Source organism: Oryzias latipes, chromosome 2 (genome assembly GCF_002234675.1).
Source record: "Oryzias latipes chromosome 2, ASM223467v1".
NCBI lineage: Eukaryota > Metazoa > Chordata > Actinopteri > Beloniformes > Adrianichthyidae > Oryzias > Oryzias latipes.
This window is the reverse complement of record NC_019860.2, coordinates 15,027,756-15,052,009: the sequence shown is the minus strand read 5'-3', so window position 1 is coordinate 15,052,009 and position 24,254 is coordinate 15,027,756. Positions and strand designations below refer to the sequence as shown.

Below are 24,254 nucleotides of genomic sequence, written 5' to 3'. Positions count from 1 at the left end.
CATCTTGTTCATCTGTCTGTAACCCTGCGTACAAATCTGGTCTTTGTGCGGAGTAAATCTACAAAAGATAAGTTTTGTCTCTGAGTCATTATTCATTATTTCTGTGTGCAAGAAACTGACGGGGTTACGAACTAATACAATACAGTCCTTTCTAGAGAATCCAGTTTCGTCACATTATCGTTAACGTGATATCAAGCTGTGCAATAGGCATGCCGCAAAAGACGGCCAAAATTTGCAATAAATGGTTACCTTATGTGCTAAAAGAGTCTTATGGCAGCTTGAAGTAATTAAGGAATCAAATAAATGCATTTATGCGTTGTCGACCAATCGGATGTAGCCCTTTTTATGTTAAATGTTCGACTCCTAAATAGATGAGGGTCATTTGGAGTATAATTTCATGTTGTATGTTGACTCTTCTTTAAACTGTTGCAGGGAAAATTATGTTTTTGGTTGTTTTGCTATTTGTTCATGTAACACAAGTTATATCATCATTGCAATTTGTATAACTAATATCGCATGCCCTAATTTAATTGGAGAAACAGTCAAGGTCCTCCAGTGACTCACTATCATTTAAATAGTCTTCCTCCTCGTCTTCCTTCCTCATCCTCCGTTTGGTCTCTTCATCATAAATGTAACCCAGGATGTTGGCAGGACTTTCAGTGTCCGAGTGACACAGTTCGCTGAGTCTCGTTCCGATTGCCTAAGTCCAAGAACAAGTTGAATCAATCTAATCAGGTTGTCGTGGATTTTCATCTAAACGTCAGAACTCACATCTCCCCACTGGCAGAAATGCTTGGCCGCGTTCCACTGTAGCTTTTGGTTTCTCTTGTTGCCCACGATGGGTGATCGACCTCTGGATAGACCTTTCTTGGTGATATTCACATGGTGGCCCTTCATCCACTCTGGCCAGTTTCCACGGTTACAGCGATGCACGAACCTGGCACATTCCAGGAAAAGGGAGGCTCGGGCCACAACTGGTGCTTCCTAAGGGAATTGACGTCAAAGTCAGGGATCACAAATCGTGACTTTCCTACAGTTACATCCTAACTGGAACTCACCAAGTCCAAGGCAGCGGCGAGGATGGACGCGTCAGGTATGGTCCCTGGCTCGCAGCAGTTTAGGAGAAACTGGAAGCGTTTCATTCCTTGTCGAATGGCGCCCAGATTGACCACGTTCTTGTTCTTCATGGCCTCCTGAGTCGCTGCTAGACGCTCCTGAAAACCGTGAGGTCCTGGATGATAAAACCAGGAGAACGTGGAAGAAAACATAATTTTGGTGTCTCACAGTCTATAGATTCTCGTTAAACAAGCATGAAGCCACGTCATCATCCAGTACTTAAAGAATAAATAAAAATAAAAAAAGCCACCAAGGAGCAAACACCCAAGGTCACAAACGATGACAAGAATGGCAGACTTGACAACCAGAGGCGTGAGATCCGAGAAATCGCAGAAAAAACAGCAAGAGTCGCATCTCTTGCTTTTACGGACTCAGACACTGAAGAATACCAACAGACGTCACCACAGAAGAGACAGGGGAAGGGCAGCGCCAACACCGTCATGCTTCAAAGCAGCACAAGATGCACTGAAAGATGGTCTCATCGACTGTAATTCATTAGCTAGTCCTCTTTCAGCTGTTCGATGAAAGGCAGAGGAGCAGCAGAGGAAAAGGGGATGAAAAGTTCAAATGTGTCACGCAAAGGGGAAACAGATAAATGTATCACTGCTAAAGCCTTGTGTGCCATTTCAAGCGCTTTTATAATATTGTACGACATCTCAGGTGTTAAAAGGTTAATTAGGCTAATTTTTTTTCAATGCTATGTTTTATTTATTTGTATGTTTTCGTTGTGTGCCATCACTGCACTGATGTTCATTAACTTCAGCTTTTAAGAACAGGTCATTTCAAAAACTGGGGTCACACAGCGCACAAAGGCTTCAGGAGAGCAGCTGAAGTTCTCTCACGAGAGCCGACATCAAGGGCCCAAACGTTTGGACAGACCACGGAATGAGACACTGCAACACACAGACGGAGGGAGAGCGGGACACAGAGGGACACAGGACGATGGGGCGAGGTGGACGAGGGGGGCCCGCCCGGGGATGGGGGAGGTCTACCATCTTTCTCTTCTGTGTGGTGAAGCTTGGATGGATTCCTCCTGCCAGACCTCCATTTACCGAGCCGCTTGAAGAAATTCTCCTCCTCGTCCCTGCCGTACTCCGGCCCTGCGGCGCCCCCTTCAGACAGCTTCACGGCACTGGTGAACTTGACCTGAAAGTGCAGATTTGTTGGAGTACTGTTTTTGTCCCTGTTTGTTTCATTTTTACCCAAGAAGAGCATTTACAATTATCTACAAAAAAAAAAAGATATTGATTATGTGATTAGTAATATCACATTTTATTCATTTTTGTATACATTATTCTTAAAATAAATAAATCAAATATTAAGTTTTGAGATGATGAATCGTATATATTTAAACTAAAAAATTGTAAAAACAAGTATAATTTATAAAAATGTTATTTATTAAAACACACTCAAAATCAAAAGCATCAACAACCAAAAAAGTCTGCTTTGGTTGTAAAACTGTGTATTTTTCTATTATGCTGTAAAAATGCAATGAACTCATATTTTCATCCTAAAGACCAATTTTTCCTTCAGACCCTTGAAACCACCCATCCTTATTTTGTGAAAACTGAGGGCTGGAGCAGACTGCACTTGTTTCTCGGACCTTCGAACTCTGACGTATGAAGGAAAGCCGATCCACCGAGCTGATGTCAAGCAGGTCCTCCACGCCGTCCGTCAGGCCAGACAGGGAGGAGCGCTTCAGCCAGTTTCCTGAAGGCGCACAGAGACGGGACTTTTTCAGATGGCATACGGCGGCCTCACAGGGCCACAAACGCACCACGCAAGCAGGGCTGTGGCCGCATGTTTGCATGCAGGGCTGCAGTCACAAATGCACAACCAGGACACTTGAGTCACACTCACAGAATAAAGGTCATTCTCTTGGGATTTCAGATTCAAAAAGCACCACATAGAAAGCAATAATTACAAAAGCAGCACGTTTTTTTTTCTATTTTTCTGGTGCTTCTGATCTTGCCTTTCTGTAACGTCTTCAACTCAAGTTTACATGTTTTGATTTTAATATCTATGAAAACTCTTAATGTCCTACTCTGAGGGAAATTGTGTTTTTATGGCATTTGACTCATGATGGAGGTAATTTATTAGGAATATTAAGCTTAAAATTACATCTATGCATATTTCTTTAAGTTGTTGTGAATTCGGAGCAGACGAATAAAGTGCTGTTTTGAAAAAAAGATAAAAAACATGTTAGTCATCAGTGTAGACGTCTTCTTTTTTGTTATCTGAGCTGGCATCCGGCTCAAAACTGGCTGCAATATTGCTCGCCATTTTTGTTGTATCGGTAATGTTAGGCGTACGGTGAGCAGAGTCCTCACGATGGTCATGAGTGGATTGATAAAAAGTTCCAATAATTGAGGTTGTGGTCAACAGCTTTTAGCTCTGGGACAGACAAACCAAAGACCGCAGTAGAAGCAAATAATCTATAGTCAGTATTTGACCCTCTGATGGCCGAAATTACATTCAAAGTCATTCAAAAAAAAAAAAAACCTGAGTACAATTTGGTAAAATAATCAACTGAATTAAAATAATAAAAATATTCTTTTACTGTTTTAAATTGGAGTCTTTAATTTAGAATTACTGCAGTTGCTTTTATTTTTAAGTGAGATTCATACAAACGTTTATTTATTTATTTGATAGGGACAACGCAAATTAATTAATAATAGTCTGACAGGAAGTCTTTCACAGGAAGAAACTAAAGATTTTCAAAATAAAATGTCATTATGAAATGTGCATTGACAGGCACATACCAAATGGGGCTCTGAAATTACTAGTTTCTAAACAGTTCACAAATGAAACTTTAAGGAATGTGACAAAAAAAGGAACAGGCCACTTTTACAGGACCTCCATTTAAAATGTTACATTTCTTTTCTTTTTTTTACATTTGCTTTTGTTATTTTTTTTTATTTTACGGATACAAAACAAAAACCTTACAAGTTCAAATATGGCTGTATTTGCTTCTTTTTCCTCTTTAAGACTGGCATAACATTCACCGGGGTCTTGTCCGGGATTTTAGTCTTCAAACTGAGGACAAATTTGGAAAGGCTGACTGTTTTCCCATTTCCTTTAAAGTGATAAAAGCTGGATGAGGTTCCTTCAAGAGCGTTTCTTCAGCAGTTTATTGACTGATCAGATGCTTTTCAGATGAAACAAACAAAACAAGCAGAACGGGAATGACTTCTTGCCCACGGGCTGACAATCATCACAAACAGATGTGACAAAAATGAAGATGTTAAATGCTCCACGTTCACATACGTAACACAGAGCGAGTGAGGGGAAGGCGGATGGTCCCACGGCACGCTATGGCACAAGAATGAACAAAAAAAACAGACCATAAAGATGAGGTGAGTTGGATAAAGTGCTACCATGCTGGACGTTTAAAAGACAATTTCAAAGACAGTAAACACGATGCTCGTGAATAATGAAGAATAATGACGACATAGTTGGTATTTTGTCCATAAATACACAAAAAATGGTTTTATGTTCACTCTCAAGGCTATCGATCTATAATGTCCTCATTTATGACTGTAATCAAGAAAGATTTGTCATTTTGTACCACGTGTCATAATAGACTGTCTTACCTATCGGTAGTTTGAGTTTTTTGCGGAGGGAAATCCGACGGGATCTAGATCGGGATCGCCTGTCCGTGGTGGTGCCAGAGTGGGCAGTCGTGCACTCTGACGTGTCCTGCTCGGATTGGCTGCTGGTGTCGCTGGCAGCACTCTGTGACTTAAACATCTTCCTCCAAAAGTCCTTCCTACCCAGCAGAGCACCGGGAAGCTGCTCCTCACTGCAGGCAGACAAAAACAAAAGGGAAAATTGTTGTTTTTGAGGATGTATTTCCACAAAATAAAGAAAGAAGGAAAAAAAATCTACATATATTTGGTGGGAACCTAAATTTGTTGTTTTTTTTGTGGGCGGGGTTTAGAGGAAGCAACAAGGTAAGTTTAAGCAGAAATGGCAGCGGGGCTGGACAGAGATGATGCGATACGACAGGCTGTGAGGTCAACACTCACTGTTCGGGGGTCTGGGGAGGTCTACTGGAGATGTAGCTGCGACACTCATCTGCAGCACTGGACACCTGACCCTTCTCCCCGGACACACCCATCTCTGACCTACACACATATATAAACACACCACATACATAGGACTCACTGACCAAAACCAATCTAAACCAATAAGATCTTCAAAAAGGCCACTCAACTTTTATTTTTTAATTAAACCCTGGAATTTTTGGAAGATCTTAAGAGTCCGTTTTTTTAATTATAAACAATCCTGCTTGGAATTGCTGGCAGAACCAGAACTTTTAAGAATGACGAACTGTTCTGTAGCTTCTCGCGATACTATACCCCCCATTTTTTAAAACCTGCGAAAATCTTTACAAATAAATGATGAAGAAACAGCGTTCCATACGAAAATTATGTTTATGCTCTTTTTTAAAGAAGTAAAAGAAAAATAACACTTTTTTTCTAATACAAAAAACATTATCTGCCAACTTGTGTACTGTATTTTTACAGTTTACGACAAATGTATTTGGTTTGTTTTTTCATTTGACTCCCTAATTTAAAAAAACAATCCCCCACCACACACAAAAATATGGTTTATTCCAGTTTTGTTCATTAAGGCTGTCTCCTAAAGTAGTCGTACAAGCGAAACCTTCATAGCTTTATTTCAGTCTATGAAAAACAGACTGGGTATAAATGAGAAAAACAAAGAACCAAACAAAAACTCTGCTGCTTTTTACTTTTTTTAAAAGCACAACTCTTCAGCATTGTAATAAATCATTCCTTTGGCAATATATCATTTCCTAGCATCATAGCAATTATAGCCTTATTTGGAGTCGCATTTTTTGGTATTGTTTGGATGCAACTTGTACTCAGGTGCGACTTATATGTGATTTTTTTTTTTTTACACAGGCTCAGACATTTGCTATTTTCCCAATAACAACCACTAGAGTGCGGTGTTGGTGTGTGTATCAGTATTTGCTACTAACAGCAACACAGAGGAAGTGCCGCTCAGTCTTACTCCAGTCTTAGCGGAATTGTTTGGAAACAGAACAAAGAATGAAGAATTCAGCGGATTTAGTGATTTGAAGGGATACAGAGTTTAGTCGACTTGTCAGCATGTTCTTTATGTCACGGTTATCTGAATAATTGTTCATTTGTCATGCTAATATTCTAGATCCCTCCTATGTTTCATGAAAGTAAATCAGTATCAATGTGTTATGGTAGTGAAACGTCTATATATCAAGTTTTCTATTATCATCTATTAAGTTATTATATTTTTATAAATATAATAACTAGGGCGGGCCCAAGATGAAAAGTCTGTTGTTGGTCCCCAATTTTGTTAAATACATTTCTCCCAGAAATGTATCCAATTGTATGTATGTATCCAATATGTAATGTATAGCTTTAGTTAATATTATTGATTAATTGTTATTGTTATTGTTAATGTTAAGCTAATGTATAGGAATGCATCCAATCCAATGTATCCAAATGTATCCAACAGCCAAGTGATGGTCTATGACTTTGCAATTTCATGTGGGCCACTTGCATTCCTTGCCCAGTTTTACCCTAAAATTGCCAAAGTTGACATAAGAAGTTTGCTAAAATTAAAAAAAAAAAGACAGAGTAGTGTTGGCAGAAGCAGTAATGAAATTGCTGAAACGGTTTTTATGTGAAAAAATCAAAAGAAGATAAAGATGTGGGGTGTGGTAAAACTCTTGGCTTTTCAAAAATGGGAAAATAGATGGGAACCCTGTGTTTTGTAACTTTTTGATTTAAAAAAAGACGGGAAAAGTATTTCCATGTGGTCACAACAGCCGCTCAAATACAGAAAAGTGTTACCTAGCAGATTTTATACTGTGATTTTAACCTTTGAATACAAAACAACAACAACAAGACAGTCACTCAAGCAAGATAAAAAAAATGTTGACAAGACAGAGAAAAAGACCAAAGTCAAGCAGCGATGAATAAGCACATAAAGGAAGAATGAATCAGTTGGAGGTGAACACAAGTAGTGTTTTACTTATTTCTGGGGTTTCTATTCTAGTTTATTATAGTTATATATCCATAAAAACCTATTTGGCAGCTGAATGGTCAGTACCTCTTGGGTCCAGGGTGTTTGCCCTCTTCTTTGTCTTCAGGTTTCTTGGTGGCGGTGACCTTTTCGGCACTGTCCAGGAGCGCGCTCAGTGCCACTCTGCGAAACACGTTCCCGTGAGCCTCCTTTATGAACTGGACCAGCTGGCGGATGTCGCAGTACAGACCCTGAGCGGGCAGAGGGTGACAAAGCAGAGGGAGTGAACTAGCGGCTGAGAGCTTCATCCGGGCTGTTGGGAAATGTGTTGTTTTCTCGCTCCCCATGAAGAAAATCAAAACATTCGTGGCGTACAGGAGAGCGCTCCAGCTTGTGAGTGGGTGGCGTTTGGTTCGGTGCCAGAACAGAGCTGGTCTTGAAAAAGTGTGTCATCGGCCGCCAACGTTCCGCGGCCGTTTGGGTGCCGAGGCGTTTTAAGCAGCACAGAAGGAGAAATTCAGGCTGATTCATGAAGGATGCCTGACTTATTGAATAACAGTTTAGCTAGAAGGTGAAGCTGAAATTGACAGGAGGATTGAAAAATCTATTCTTTCTAAGTGCTACTTCAACAAAAGAAACTGGAACTGCAATTCCCTTAAAGAAATTGCAACTAAAAGCAATTCCGTTATTAAGCACTCAAAAGCTGCTACTACTGCTAGAGCGCTCTATAAAGTGCAAGATATATATATTGGCGGATGAGGCTGTCATGGTGAGGTGGATAGAACATTTTTAAATGGCTCTAGAAGTTCCTTTGAGCAAGACATAAAATAGTGTTTGTCTCGAAACGGATACAATCAAAAATATTTTTTGGGTTACCACCAGGTGGTGCTAAAAGGTGTTTCTTTTATTTGTGACACAAGACTACTTAAGCAACACTCGGGTCAAATTTTTGCTTGGTAAATGTAGAAGTAGTAGACATACAGTGCATGTGTGTACATTCTAGATGCGCTAAGTCCAAGTTCTTGAACTAGACTGCGGTGTGCACACTGGACAAGAAGGGAGGGGCATTTAAACACATTTTCTACTGTTTACTAGCACGTGTTTCTTTTATACGTAGAACACATACATAAAAATGTCCTCCGAGACACACATTTACTGAGACTTTTATTGGAAGTGGTCGCCTGAACGCGTGTTGCAGAGGGCAGAGTGAACGTAGCTTCAGAGGTATAGGGCAAAGTAGTTTGAACACAATGTGACGAAAACAGCCAGCGTAAACGAGAAAATTGGGGAGTTTTACGTAACCCAATTATATTACAACAGCTTCATTTGTTTTTGAGAAAAACGTAAAACCTGAAAGTTTAGTCCCTGACGTTTTTGTTTTTGGCGGAACAGTTGCATATGAAAAAAAAAAACAAATAAAGAAAGCTACAGTTCCAAATTCTACAATTAATAGCACATTACCCCTAGTGGAGACCTACAAACAAAATTTGGATTTAAAACTGCATAAAAGAAAAAAAAATCGTAAAGAGCGTAACATAAAACTTGCAGTAAATATCTACTAAAATGAAAATGCAAAACGTCGCTACAAATTATGAAAGGGAATGTGCAAAACAATTGCAGATGTGCTAGATAGTCCCTTGACGGGTTGAGCTAAATGCTCTGACACATAGTCCTACGGCTGAGGGGAGCGGTACTCTGGGGACCACTCCTTCCTGCACCGGGAGTCAAGGAGCTTCTCAAGGCTTCCACGTGGTGGTAGATGCTGATGGTTGTTGATTAGTTAACTTGGATGATTTTACATGTCAAATCAAAACAGAGAGAGGACAAACTTACATACATACATATATATTACAGTATCATGATTATTGCACTGAGATTTAGCAAGTTGTCCGTGGTGTGGGGGGTGGGGGGTTTACAATGATCTTCTCGAGTTCGGCAGTCTGACTACTTCTGGAAAGAAACTGTTCCTCAGTCAACGTCTGGTCCAGAAGAGTACCGGTAATCTCTTATTCTATCCTAGGCACTTTTACATTGGGAGTTGGGTCATTTAGACCCACTAAACAGTGCACTGAACCTTTTTTCTTCAATGATTTGTGATCTTTACTGGTATCCATGGATTACATGAAATCTTTCCACCTTTATCCACCTTTGTCATGGTAGGGAGAACACGTCATTGTAAGGGTGGGGTCATCTAAGATAGCACAAGGGAGACTGATGGAAAAACGGGTTCACTCACCAGGTTTTCGGGGCTGTGCAGCTCATGTGTGGTGGAGGCGCAGCGCGTTATAAGCGACTTGAACATGCACCCCACCACCACCGCCTCCATGTTCTGGGCCAAGGACTTGTTGTCGCCCGTTGTGAAGTTGTTACCAAAGCCCGCCTTGTCTGGAAGCAGCAGGGAGGCAGGAGAGACCCAGATCACACAGGGAGTGGTTTAGCCATTGGGATGGGAAAGTGGTGGCGGGGGGGCAGCTTGAATATAAAACAGTTAGCCCATACAACAGGGGAGATCGGTAGGGGCAAAGGAAAAGGGTTCGTAAAGCGTATGGGAGGGGAGCCAACTCAAAAGGGTTCGGGTATACAGGTTGGGAATACAGAATACATGCAAGGAACTAAGGCCTGCTTAAAAAAAACAAAAAACAAACAAAAACATACAAAAGGGAGTTTGTTGGTCCCCTTACATGAAACTAAAAAATATGAACTGCATAAAGACCAGATTCAACTACACAAATCTAAAGTTGCAGGCGAGTTTGTCACGTTCGGACAGAGTGAGGGGTGCAGCAATGAAAGCGGTGTCTAGGGAAGGGTCTGATCGGGTCAGTCTAGTCAGCTTATTGCTTAAACTATTGATCAGTATTATTATTTGATCAGGGGTATCTACCGATGTTTCTTTTTTTCGCCCTCCTGGACCTCTCACCTGCACTGCCGTACTCTGCAAGAGAAAAGAGGCGGGGCACAAGTTGATTGACATCAGGCCAACACAGATATGTAGGCGGTGACAAAAAGGGGGCGTGGCACCCCACCTCCGGCAGGAAGTGAAACCCCGAGATGCAACAAAATGCCACGTCAGTACTAACACGTGTGATTCAAAAAACGAAAGCAAAAAGTGCCTTGTTCACTTTCATTGATAAGACACTCATCGTTTCAGTACATTGCCAAATACAAAGTATTTTGTATGAAATCAATGCCAGCTACAAAATACTTCAATTTCAGCAAAACACTTGATTGGAATGGAAAATGGATCTTAACGCCCAAAGGTAAAGCCTTTAATCGAGCAGTAATGGATTAAGCTTTTGGCTTGGCAAGTGTACAGAATGGATGAGCGAGAGGGCAGGGTGGGGTTCATCTCGTTGGAAGTGAACGAGGAAAAAGGAAGGAAGGAAGGAAGATGGAAGCAGGAGGAAGACAACAAAAACGGGACGCAGACAAGCAGAGACAAGTGAAAGGAGGAAGGGAACACACTGAAATAACAGTTACAGCACTGGAATACCCCGTCAAAGTGTGTCAAAGGGGTTAAAACTGCAGAAGTAAAGCTTAGCTTTCAGTTACAGCTGTAGCCTCCGTACTCAAAACTAAAATTTTAATTAAAGCCGCAAGCGGCGTTGTATGGCCCGCAGACGCAACCCGCCTCCACGCCCAACTCTACGCACCACCGCTGACCTCACCGCCCTCACAGCCCGCAAATTAAAAGCTAGTCAAGGCTGGATTTGCTAATTATGCTAACAATGCTAACTATGCTAATGTGGCTAAAAGTGCTAGCATTGCGATCAGCATCATCAACTGACTCAGAAAAACACATTATCTAAAATGCTAATTATGCTAACTATGCTAGCTACGCTAATGTGGCTAAAAGTGCTAGCATAGCGATCAGCATCATCAACTGACTCAGAAAAACACATTACCTAAAATGCTAATTATGCTAACTATGCTAGCTATGCTAATGTGGCTAAAAGTGCTAGCATAGCGATCAGCATCATCAACTGACTCAGAAAAACACATTACCTAAAATGCTAATTATGCTAACTATGCTAGCTATGCTAATGTGGCTAAAAGTGCTAGCATAGCGATCAGCATCATCAACTGACTCAGAAAAACACATTACCTAAAATGCTAATTATGCTAACTATGCTAGCTATGCTAATGTGGCTAAAATTGCTAGCATAGCGATAAGCATCATTTACTGACTCAGAAAAACATATTCCTCCATTGGTGAAAGCTATATGTCATAAGTTGATAAAAAAAACGACTTTTTCCAAAATGGCGGCTTTTCTGTTTATTTTATCTCCATAGCAACCATTTTATGTTTTGGTCCACTTCAGAAGACGAACAGATTGACGTCAATTTCGGAAAAATCGGTAAAAGTAAACTTTTTGTCGTCCTTAGCAACAGTGGTTTTATGCTAACCACGCCCACATTCCTTATATGTCCATGTCCAGTCTTTTTCAATGTATTCTGTTTCAGGCATGAATGCATGCATTCAATTTTCACTGTATTGTATTGAAATGCATGGGAGTTATAACAGTGCGCCACTTTGCTAGCTTGCCACGCACACGCCGCTCAAAATCTACAACTTCTAATTCCAACATTTTTTCCACAGTAGCTTGCCATTGATGCCCAAAAAGTTTCGAGACAATCGATGAAAATTCCAACGACAAGTTTACGTTTGAATCTGGTGGTAAAGGTGTTTTTTATAGAAAATTCAAGATGGCCGCCTTTTCCCGAGGTCAAAGGTCGACGAAACTCCAGAGGTGATTGTAGACTTACAACTTACAGACATGCGAGTCAAATTTCGTGAAAATCGCTCGAAAAAAAGTTCATTTTTCCATATTGTGTAAAAACGCGAAAAACGCAAAATGGCAGATTTTGGCACAAAATGGCCGCCAAACCGTAGGTCGTGTCGCCATCACGTAATGATTTCAAAACTTTCTTTGGATATACCCGACAAAGTTATCTGGGTTTCGTTAGCTGATTCTTTAAAAAAAAATCCAAAAAAAATTTTTTTTGCCGAGTCAGCACTTTTTTTTGCGATCGTTTTTTGTTTACCACGGCCACATTCCTTTATCGATTTTGTCGTATATGATATCGTTTTGTTCAGAGTGGGTCAGGGAATCGCATATTTCAGTTTCAGGCTATTCCGATAAAATAAGTGCGAGCAAGCTAAAATGGCGACGGTTGCGAATTCGCCACGGGCACGCGTTTCAAATTCTACAACTTCTAATTCCAACATTTTGTCCACAGTAGCTTGCCATTGATGCCCGAGAAGTTTCAAAAAGATTGATAAAAATCCCTAGGACGAGTTTTCGTTTGTATCTGTTACTAAAGGTGCTTTTTTTTGAAAATCCAAGATGGCCGCCCCTTGCCAAGGTCAAAGGTCAACGAAACTTCTTTGGCAGTTGTAGAATCGTGTTTTTGGCATGTGTATGCAATTTCGTGAAAATCGCTTGAACAAAAGTGTTGTTTTCCCATATTGTGAAAAAACACGAAATTCGCCATTTCTCTGAGTTCGCCACAAAATGGCCGCCAAGCTGTAGGTCGTGTGGCCATCCCATAATGATTTCAAAACTTCTTTGGGATATCTCCAACACATGTGTTTTGGTTTCGTAACTGTATTTCAAAAAAAATTTTTTTGGCCCCATAAGCGATTTTCGGCCCATTCATTTTTTTTACGGGAACGCTCGCTGTGATGTCATCGACTTCGGGGGGGTGACGTTCTCTTTGCCGAAAATTCATTTTCAATTTATCCCAGATGTGTGCCAATTTTGGTGAGTTTTCGGGTATGTGGCGGGGGTCAAAATTAAGCTCAAAGACGATATAGAAGTTTTTGCAGTCAGGTGGCCTATGTATTTCAATGCGGCCTGTCTTTTACTATAGGCTGGGCATGTCTGTTTGGCTTTAAACCCGGCTTTTGAGGGCTTTTTGGGGCTTTTTTGTGTTTTTGTCGTCGTTTTTGCGACTACAATTTTAACGTTTGTGCGATGGTGTTGTGCGTGTGTGTGTGTATTTTTGTTGCGTTACACAATTGTCGTGTCGTTTTGTGCTTTGGGCGACTTTTGACCCCATTTTTTGGCGTTTTGACGCGTTTTTTTGACGTTTTGGACTTTTTGAGTGTTCGACCCTCGTACCAGTTACAATATGGTCCTTGCAGTCTATGACTGCTGCGGGCCATAATTAAACATAAAAAAATGAAAATTGGTTTAGACATTTAATAAAGCTGAATATTTAGTTATTTTGCCCCTCTCAAATGTGTGGAATCTTAAAAATGTCATAATTCTTGTTTTTGTGTTTTCTTAATCCAATTTGGTCAATGCTGTCTCTAAATATATATTTTTAAGATTATAACCTCCCATTACAATTACATCAAATTAATTTTCCTGTTACTACCCATGTTTGACCTCAACAAAATTAGCTAGAGATGTCAAATTTGATAGCTTCTAAATATAGCACGACTTTTCACCTCCTTTAGTTAATTATTTACATCTTTAAAGCATATTTTCATAGTAGTATTTTACTAACAATTAACTGTTAAAACTCCGTATTTGCTAATGTAATGCTATAGAAAGAGAAACTTGGATTAGACAAAAAGCCTCTGTTGCAGGGGCGGAGGTACAGGGGGGACAAGGGGAGGGAGCCCCCCCCCCCGCATAAAGGACTTGGCCCCCTGCCCCAAATTTTTGAGTCAATATTAGTATCATTAATGACAAAGATTAGGGCAATACAAGCTTCTTTAAGCCTTGCAAAACTAACAAAATAAATATGTTTAATTAAATATAAACAATAATATTAATAAAACGATCAGTTTCATAAAATTCTAAGCTAAATTAAAAAAAACAATCTAGCAAATTGCACCAAATGCTTTGGTGGATTCAAAATAAAGATAACCTGGTCATTTCATAACTAGCGATAGCCCAAAAACAACGTAACTACAGTAGAGCTCCTCTCACTGTTTAAATATCTGATACTTTGCTATTTTGCACACGTGCTATCTGGGTTGCTATCAACATTTTTTATACCACGGTCCGGGTGAATGCTTGATTCTGATTGGCTGCTGGGTGTGGATTAAAAAGTGATAATGCACACCTAAAAAAGAAGCTCCGGTCACATAGCTTAAGTGTTCTATATCATTGTGCTAGCTTCTTTATAACAAACTTTCACTCTGATGCTTAATTTAACCTAACATGACGATCAGCATATATATCGCTTTCCTTTCCTGCTACAGGTCGGTGCTGGCTAAGCGACGCTTTGTCACGTTAGGAAATATAACAAGAATTAAGTACTAAAAACTGACTGAGTATTCAATTTTTTTCTAAGTTACCATGGTATAAGCCGGTTAATAGCCGTCTACGTGTGCATTATCAGAAATTAACGCACGCCGTGGGAGCCTGAACTATCTGACGCAAAGCGTCAATAATGCACAATTTGACCCCCAGGTAATCAAAAATTTTTTTAGGATAGTTAGGATTGCTTTTTTATTTTTAGTTTAGCTGGAAAACTCACAAAGCTAACATGTTCACATCAAACATGCTAACTATCTAAAAAGGATTATGAGTTTTTAGACTAATAGCTTTAGTGAATACAAATGCTAATTTGCTAAATTTGCCGACAAACAAGCTAAAATTCACACAAAACTAGGATGCTGACACATTTTGATGAATAAATTGCTACTATATGACATTTTTTGGCTAGTTTAATCAAAATATATTTATACATATTTTAATTCATTTTTGTATCCGTGCCTAATTTAAGTTATATATTATGACATTTAATATTCACTAATTTCCCGCCAAAATGTCTGAATGTGTAAGTATGAGCCTCTATATGCCTGTGGTTATGTTAGAGGACAGTCAGCCTACTTACAAACACCACATACTTACTGTCAGTAATGGGCTCCATGCAGAAGCCCAGCAGTGCATGCAAGAAGTCCACAATGTTATTCAGGGAATCTTTGTTGACATACTCGCGCATTGTTTGGCGAAATTGCACCTTGTCCAGTTTGTACAGGTTGGTCAGGCAGTTCTGGGCCTAAAGACAATACAGTTCTGAATTATGAACATCACAAAAGCTTCTCATATGGCAGATCAATATGTACTAAAATAGAACTGCCGCTTTTACTCACTGGTATAATTTCTCTTCCATTAAAATTAATACAATGAAGAAGTGGTTTGATAAAATATTTAAACGTAATAAATTGTGTCAGCTTTAAAGAGAATGCGGCTCATACTGAGGTTTGCCTATGGGTGAGGGGCTAACCTGCATCCTGAGACGATCTCCAGACAGCCCTCTGTGGCCCTCGCCACACCCGTAAGCGCAGCCCAGAGACTTGACGATCTTTATTAGCATGGTCAAAGCCAAGCGGTGGGTGCTAAGGCCAGAACCCTCTTCCTGATCAGGACAAACAAGAGAAAGCCAAGCTCCATACTTCTGTTTTTAGGTATCAACTAACTGATTTCTGTAAAGACTTGAAAACACTGACTGTATATGAGAACTGGATTGAGTGACCCTTCCCACATCGAATTTCAAATGGAAAGTAGGTACCCTTTGGCTCCAAGAAGTCAAAATCCAATAGACCTCCATGCAGAAATAAACAGCTATACTCAGATATTTAAATCATCACGATAACCATTCTTGCTCTTCTACATTTTTCTTTTCTTTTTTTAACAAGGTAGCAGAGGCTCAGGGGGTTGAGCAGGACGGCCAATGATTGAAGGGTCAGCAGTTTGATCCCCACTCCCCCCCAGCCAACTGTCATTGTGTCCTTTGGCAAGACACTCCAGTGTGGCTCCACTGAATAGGTATGAATGTCCCGGGATGGTTAAAATGGGTCGTAGGCGCGTACTGGCAGCCACGCCTCTGTCAGTCTGCCCCAGGGCACCTGTGGCCACATCAGCAGCTCACCATCACCAAGAGTGAATGAGAAGTGAATGAATAATGGACATTTTAATTAGGATATTTTTTTTCTGTAGTGTAAGTTATTCACGTTATAAAATGACCAATCAGATGCCTCAATATGCGCCCAAATCCAACGACTGATTGACAAATTCTCCCGAGCTCGCTTTCAAGTTGTAGGGGTGTGGACTACCAACAAGCTCACTCCTGATTGGTGAAAGTGGTTGCCACAGAAACATTAACCCAGACCAGCTCTGCTCAATCACTGCAGAGCTGGCTGACTTTTTTCGTTGGAAGTCGCTTTCCATGTGTGATGTCACACTCACCAGTTCTCATATACAGATGGCTAAAACACACCTTTTTGTCATTGTCCTTGTTATTCTTTACATCATCCTTGCTCCCCTGCCCACTTCCTCCTCCACTTCCTCCCCCGCCTCCATCCCCTCCTCCGCCTGCTCCTGCAATTGGCCCACCCCCCTGTGCGCCTCCTCCAAGACCCTGCACCACAGACTCTTTAGCGCGTGCCTCCTGGTTCTCCTTGTTTTCACTCTTGGACATTTTCTTGCCCATGTCGGGCACCACGCCCAGCTGGAGGAGACAGTCGATGATATTGAGAGCCACGTCGCAAATCCTGGAGCTGATGTCGTGGCTCAGGACGGCGTAGAGGGCTCGGAAGACGGCCTGATTGACGCAAAAAAGGATGCAGTGAAGAACTTCCCAGCTTCTCATTATCGTTTTTTAAGGTGGGGAGAGAGGCGACTCACAGCGAGATCCAGCATGCCATTTTTCAGCACAAAGTTGTTGGTTCCCTCAATGTTCTCGCCCTCCTCCAAACAGGAGTAGTTGATGCAGGAGTCTGTGAGGCTGCGCGGCAGGTTGGAGCACACCAGCGGCTCAGGGATCTCAGGAACCGTGACAGGGTTGCACAGCTTCTTCATGTGCTCGGTGAAGAAGTCAGCGTAGCCCACGTTGAAAGACGCCACGGTTGTGTTGAAGGCTGCCATGGTGATGGTTGAGATCTGAGATCGGACTTCAGAAAAAAAGAAGAAGCGTTTGTGTAGCAAATGCAAAATGTTGTTCTTTAAGTTGAATTATTTTGTTCTTAAAGTATATAATCAGTATTAACCAATCCGATTTTTATCACTCGTAAGTTCCTGCACAGGTGCTGCAGGATTTTGGGTCATAGACAGGAGCCTCCGTGTCTCTTGCAGTTTCCTTGAAGCTCGTCAAGGGACGTTATGGAAATGGAACGTACCATCGTCGTGCATGTGATAAATGTATGGTGAAGTATTTGTTGGGATAATGTTAGCTGCAGGCACTTATTACATGCGGGTGATGCTGTCGTACGGTGTCCTTATGACACACTCTTGTGTTTTGAAAGATACAACTACTGGCTCCTTACTGATTGAGCACTAAATGCAGCATTCACGCTGCAAATGTATGGAATAATTTCTGTCCCGCGTTAACCCGAGAGGGAGGAGAAAAAAAACAGGGGACCTGATTTATATTAATCGTCTCGATGAAATAAGAAAAATATCATAAGGTCCAGGAGAACGGTTAGGATTAGGCTAATAACAACATTTAGCTTCGCAATGCCGCAATGTGCATCTTGGCTGCAAGTAGATATGTGGGAATAACATCAGCCTTTATTTAGTCTGGACACGATTGGAAACACAAATTCTGGACTGCGAAGCAGCATTCTGCACTCAAAAGACGCCTTCGCCAGCTCCCACATGGTCCCAAAGCTCTGCTCAGAGACACAATTCTCGTGGGTCCAGCACCTTTTTCTTTATCATTTTAATTAAGCGAAAGAATGAGCGGTGTTGAAGAAGAAAAAGAAAAAGCCGTTTGACAGATTGCTTATTTTCATTTCATTTTTGAGTCAACAAATGCAGCTTTATTTTGAAAATGAAAAAAAAGAATTTCTGGTATTGACCTTCATTTAGTTATGCAACAGAAATGCTTCCATACGAAAAAGGGGCACACACTTATCACTTGAACAATTCTCATGAGCTGCTTGAAGAGTGCACAGAATTTTGGGGAATCCAAAAATGAAAAATCCTGACGACACGCCTGTGTCTCACCTGCTTCTGCCTTACTTTCCCTAATATGTCGTTTAAGAGTACTGGAACCTGTCGCCTGCAGCATGTCTGTAGAAAAAGATGGGGATGAACATTTTCACTCTACGCTCACCGAGTGGTCTACGATCTTTGATCTTTACTTTGGGCAATCTGCATACCCCGTACAGAGTTGCCCATTTTTGCCCGCAGACAGCCCGTGTCTTTAAGAGTAGCTATAAGTAAGCTATTTTTGCAAAATTTCTGTACTTGTTAGCTTCTTTTGAGTGAAATGGATAGCCAGAGCAAATGTTTCTAGGGTTTTGTGAAACAAAATGCTTTCAACCCTCATATTTAGAGAGGACGCTAAAAATGTCAGCAAAAATTAAAGTATAGTTTTGCTACAGGAAAACAAAACTTTAAGCTATGCCTACACTGGCCCATGTGATGCATTAAAGAACACGCTAAATGCACATTCTTAAACAAGCTTTTAACATACGGTGTTCCCAACGGACTGTCACTACCCAATACTAGCCTATGTACTCAAAATTGGAAAAGACTAAGTGCGAAATGTCATGACAAATCTCCACAGCTCCATTCCGATATATGAAAGACTTGGTGTCTTATAATTCTGACAAGGCACAAACCACAATTATTAATTTTATCCGTCATAATTACTTTTCAAAAGGCTGACACTTCTGTGTTTTGAAAAGGACACTACCCAAACGTCACTACCAAATCCAAGTCCCTGATTGGTCAATTGGTCAATGATTGAACAGGTTCATCATATAACGCAGGTTTTGCAGGTCGAGCCCGAAAACGACTTAAAAAAAACGACTTAAAAACTTGTGTAGCAATGCGTGACCAAAAATTACAATTGCAAAAAAATGTAGTCAAGCTACCTTGAAATATTTTTTTTTATTCTTCAAGCTGAGCGTGCTCAGATTGTGTGTTGATACAATGCCTGCTGTGCTTTGTTGGCTCATTTTGGCATTACTCACATACTTGCTAGTTCTTTTCTTATTCTATGACTCATTAGACTGCTTTTATATTATTCTTCTCTTTATGAAAGCCTCTTCTATAAATCTATCTTCCTTTTATTGAGCCTTTTCTGAACATAAATGGTTCGTATTATTTTTGTTCTTTTACTTTCAAACATAATTCTATGGAAACGTATTGTCTTCAACAACAAAAAAGGGTGTTTTTTGTTCTAATTTTTTTGTTTATTCCATTTTTAAAAAAAGGGTGTTTTTTGTTCCAATTTTTGGTGGTTTTCACAAGCATTTCCAGTAAAAGATTGACCCATTAAGTCGGACCGAACCATACTTTTTTGGGGCCCCTGGTGGTTGTAGGTCCATAGGAAAAGGGAATGGGCCAGTAGGGGCGGAGCAACCGTGGGAACCCTTCTGATTGGCTGAAGGTTATTAGGACTCATACAACATTAAATGCTTTGCTTAGACGAAGCAACAAAAGCCAAATAGAAGAAAAAAAGAGGTGCTGGATGAACTCCATCGTTGCTGTTTTCAGCTTCACCCCCCATCCGCCATGATGGTCCAACTCACCTGAATTCCCTGGACCAGGGGTCACCGACCCCGTTCCTGCTTGTTTTGTATTTGCTGCTCACCGGGATCAGGTGTGTTCCGTCAATTAGAACTAGGCTGATTCAATCCAGCTAATCAGGAGGATTACCCGCAAAGCGAGCAGGGCTGTAGCCCACAAGGACCCCTGGCCTGGACCATTGTAAACCAGACCGGACCGGACCGGACCGCTAAGTGGAAACAAGGCTATTTTGGCTTTTCAACTATTTTTTGCAGGTCATCTTCATGTTTTGAAGTTATAGCCCAATCTGTTTGTAGTTCTTCAAAAAATTAGCACAGAAAGTCAAATGAAAAACATCATTATTTTTTTGAATACAACAGGCTTCCATAAAATTCCTAATTTTGATCATTTTAGATCAAGTCATTATTGCGAGTCTAAAATAAAAAAAGTGGTCTTTTATTTAAAGGGCTCATGGCTGTACTCTTGTCCTCTCCTTACCCTCTTTGACCACATTATCGCTGTGGCTGTTGGAGTGGTCGGGCATGTCCCGGAGGAGGGAGTGGTGGGAATGGGAGTGTTTGGCGCTCAGGCTGTCTGCATCTGCGGCCGTGTCTGTGCTTCCTCTGCGCGTGAATTTCCCTGGCAACAGAATAAGCACTCAAACAGCTGATGGCAGATCTTTCCAGCATAATGGTTCCTGGAAACCTTCCCGAAGCACCAACATGCATCACAGCTCGTTGAAGGGGAAGAAGAACAACGTCGGCACAGATAACCTCAAAAGGATGGCATCCTGCCTACCCATGATGGTGGCCTGCCAGCCCCCACGGTCCAGAGCTCGCCGGTCGTCCCCTAAACCAGAGAAGCTGCCAAAGGAGAAGGTGCTGCGGGTGGGCGAAACGTCAAGGTGATCCTCGTGCAGCAGGAAGGGAACGCCCATTCGACGCTGACGCTTCTTTCCCGTGTGATGAAAAGGAATCGAACCTTTTCTCTCGCGGTCGTCACGCCGGTTTTTGAACTACAACGGAGCCAGAACACAAGAACTTGATCAAATGATTTTACGCGGAGAACTATGGAATGACAGAAGTGCCAAAATATTTAAAACATTTTACCTTCAGAAAATTAAAGAAATGTTCCCAAGAAATTATTCCAATAATATAATATTATGTTATTACATAGGAAAGAAAAATATTTATTTATTTTATTTGTTCATTTAACAGAGACAGTGCACAATAAAAGCATAGCTGGAAAGCGCCAGAATTAGCCCAAAGGCTATTTTTCCAACTATTTTTTCTCTTTTAAATGCAAGCCTTGTATTCAGTTAAAAAAAAATTTTATAAGAGAAAATATCCTTTAAAGAGTTACCACTTCAAAAAAAGGGCAATTTGTTTAGAAGACAATTTTTACATTTCTCAATGGATGATTGAATAAAAAAGTGTTTTCATGCCACATTTGTCTTAGCTATTATTGTCATAATACGACAATTTTTTCTTGAAGTCACAATTTTCCCCTCACTTCTTGCAATTTCTGTGTTTGCAATAATAAATACGTTCTTAATGTAGTTTGCTTTCTTTTGTGGCCTGTCCAGCATATTTTCTACTTCACTAATGCAATTCTTTTTCAAACGTTTTTTCCCCGTCTCCTCCGGATTCACAAAAATTTGAATTATGAAATACTCAGAAATGCTCATTTAAGCTTCATTTTTGGAATAAATGTAACAAAACCGGTTTCGCTGTATTTTCTTTCCTGGCATAAATGAGCTGTGTATTTGACGAAATGGGCCATATGTTGATGGTGAGCAAAGCCCGAACCAGAAGGAAATGGAGCATTGGAGCCTTCGGAGGAACTTCCTCCACCCCCGGGCTGGTAGGAGGCTCCTGTCGCCTACAGACTCCCGTACTTACACTCCTCCTACCTTCTTCATGACTCTTCCTCACTGCCTTCACTGAACACTCTCCTCTAGATACATTGATGGGTTGTATGGATTATGCGTGAGCTGCTGATCCACCCGGATTTGTATACTCCAGATCGATTAAGGAACGATTCCTTTGAACAATTGAACTTTGTATATACCGGATTTCCTGGATTTTTTCCTATTCATTTTGTCACATGTTTGGTTTGTTTTGTGTGTCGATTTAATACAAGGTACCTACCAAAAGTAAATCTTTCAGTCTCTGCCTCCTCTGTCCTTGAACCGTTCCTAAATCTTCTAAATTAGTCCATTATTCTTACCAATATATACATTTATGCTCATATTAGGTTACACTTATTCGCCGGTTGTGATTATACCTCTATCATAAGAACATGGTAAAAACAAAAAAAATAAAAGATTTTTTGTTGTTATCATTTTGCCCGTATGTCTTACATTTTTTGTCTGCTTTTACCTTGTAAATTTCAGCCAATTGAATTTCACTTGTTGCCATTTCATCAATAATCAGTAACTTTCTTATGTATTTCCTTTGAAATATCAGGCTTGTATTTTATGGAAACCTCACAGATGGATTTAATATAAATGATGTCAATTATTTATTAAGAATAACATGGTTCATTAGGCTAAACTCTAAGCTGAAGCTAAGCGATGGAGGACATGTTAACAAAATGAAGCTTAAAATGGAATTTCTGAGTATTTCTTGATTTCAATCGTTGGGAATCAGGAGTAGATGGAAAAAGTGCAGAGTGTGTATATTTTTGTGACATAGTAAATACGCTGGGCGGGGCCACAAGCTTCCTGTTCCGCCACATCCTGGTGCATTGTGGACTTCTGGGTCCATGTATGTCTTTGTTTTCTTCGTCCAAACTGGCATTACCCTCCATTTTTTTTTCGCACTGGTAATGTTAGGTTGGGGTGATAGCATGTAAACAGAAAGCTCTCAGTAATGGGAGAGGGGGGGGGGGGCAGGGGTTGCTCTGCTCCAACTGTCCCACCCACCACTTAGAACACAACTTAGGCGAACTTTTAATGAACTACTGCTACTATGTCCTAGAGTTTTTTTTTGCACTTTCTTTTTCTTTTTTACTATTTTTGCATAATTAGAAGCTGGAAATCTATAAATCAGTCTAAAAAACTCACCATAAAAAAGGAAAGAAACAGAAGGTCATGTTAATGTCAGCTTCTGACCTTCTTGAAGATGTTCATGCCGAGGTCAGTGGACAGATCGGGAACTGCCTGGCGTCGCAGGTTGGTGAGGGAAACCTTTGCAAACGTCTCCGTGCTCAGAGATTTCTCCTCTTCGTTACACTTCAGACTCATGTCCTGCAAACAGGAAGCAGTTCCCTTAAAAAAAAAAAAAAAAAAAACTAAAAAAGGACACCCCCTCCACACAGACAGGTCAACTTCCGGTACCTGAGTCCTGTGCGTATTGACCAGCGAGGGCGTCGCTGCCACCATGGAGCTGCTGCGCGGGCGTGGCAGGGGCGTGACCAGCGGCTCCGGGGCGCGTTCAGGCCTCTCCTCCAGGATCTGCCTCAGCCGCTGCAGGTAGTACATCAGGGACCAGTGGACCCCCTCCTCCGTCCAATGCGGCTGCAGCAAGCAGCGCAGAACGGCCACGTCGAAGTAAGTGGCGTAACGAGCCTGCTGGGACGGCGAAGACGGAATGCCGGCGGGAACGGACGTCCTGAAAAAGACAGCTAGTCTTAGCTTGTGGTCATGAGAATGACAGAGCCTCTCTTGACTCAGTTGAGGTCAGAGTTCACGATTCATCAAGGAGAAAGAGAGATCGCACAAAAATGGACTTGGTTTCACCAGAAATAAACTTTCTGAAATCCTGCATCTTCTATAGCATTTTAGAAAAATATATGTTTCGGTTTGATTTCTTCACATTTTTGATATTTTAAGCTAAAGTTAAAACAAAAAAAAATGGCTTCAGTATTTCACCACAACTGCAGTTCATCTCAGTCACAGACAGGGGGGGTAATCCTGTTTCCCATTTTTCAATCACAAGTTTGTCATTTAATTCAATTTTGATGATTAAAAAATTGTGTTTTTGACATATTTTTGTGGCAATCTCTGGTGGTGGAGGACATATAGTATAACGAAAACCAAGCTAATTGCATTTCTTAGTGTATCTTTAATAATCGTTAGAAAAAGAGCAGATTTGTGATTTCGAATATATGCTAATGTTAGGTTGCGGGTGTGAGGGGCTGTAAGCTAGCGGGAAAACATACAGCTCCATTATGGGTGACCAGAATGTGGGGCAGGGTTGCTTCATGCCAACTGTCCCACCCAAAACTCCCGATACTCAATAATACTCAGATTCATTTCATTATCTGAATAATTTAATTGTAAAAAGTGTTTTAAAAAAAAGAGGGTGTCATTACATACAGGATTTTGCAGCTGTTTATCGGTAATAAAAATCAGGAAATTTGTTTTTTTGGTTAATTTCTATATCATATTGTAGATTTTGAAAATAAAAAATCTTTAAAGTCCCTCTCCAATAATCCATTGATGTATTTTCAAAAAAGAAGACATACATCGATCTATCTGCTCCGGATTTAGCACAATTTGGAACAAAAAGAGACTCAGAAATGCAATTCTAAGCCTAATTTTCTTTACATGTGTCCTCCATAATCCGAAAAACGACACAAGAACACATTAAAAAAACACAACAAAAGTACATTTTCATCACATTA

General features: G+C 40.7%; 1 protein-coding gene across 16 annotated transcripts in view; it reads right to left on the bottom strand.

The window, feature by feature from the left end:
• The window catches only part of unc80 (unc-80 homolog, NALCN channel complex subunit), a 68,020-nt gene that overhangs the window by 36,872 nt on the left and 6,894 nt on the right, over window positions 1–24,254 (bottom strand). For 8 of the 16 annotated variants that reach the window (XM_023965019.1, XM_023965037.1, XM_023965027.1 and 5 more), the window contains exons 8-25: window positions 22,966–23,239; window positions 22,741–22,875; window positions 20,424–20,640; window positions 20,124–20,264; window positions 16,794–17,059; window positions 16,387–16,710; window positions 15,394–15,525; window positions 15,018–15,165; window positions 10,028–10,078; window positions 9,383–9,531; window positions 7,234–7,397; window positions 5,145–5,243; window positions 4,710–4,918; window positions 2,720–2,826; window positions 2,109–2,262; window positions 1,059–1,231; window positions 772–984; window positions 565–700 (exon numbers count right to left, since the gene is read on the bottom strand). In XM_023965019.1, coding sequence (XP_023820787.1) covers window positions 565–700; window positions 772–984; window positions 1,059–1,231; window positions 2,109–2,262; window positions 2,720–2,826; window positions 4,710–4,918; window positions 5,145–5,243; window positions 7,234–7,397; window positions 9,383–9,531; window positions 10,028–10,078; window positions 15,018–15,165; window positions 15,394–15,525; window positions 16,387–16,710; window positions 16,794–17,059; window positions 20,124–20,264; window positions 20,424–20,640; window positions 22,741–22,875; window positions 22,966–23,239 — 3,092 coding nt within the window. The remainder of the gene's footprint in view (window positions 1–564; window positions 701–771; window positions 985–1,058; window positions 1,232–2,108; window positions 2,263–2,719; window positions 2,827–4,709; window positions 4,919–5,144; window positions 5,244–7,233; window positions 7,398–9,382; window positions 9,532–10,027; window positions 10,079–15,017; window positions 15,166–15,393; window positions 15,526–16,386; window positions 16,711–16,793; window positions 17,060–20,123; window positions 20,265–20,423; window positions 20,641–22,740; window positions 22,876–22,965; window positions 23,240–24,254) is intronic. The other 8 variants (XM_023965057.1, XM_023965054.1, XM_023965051.1 and 5 more) reach the window with 6 other exon arrangements.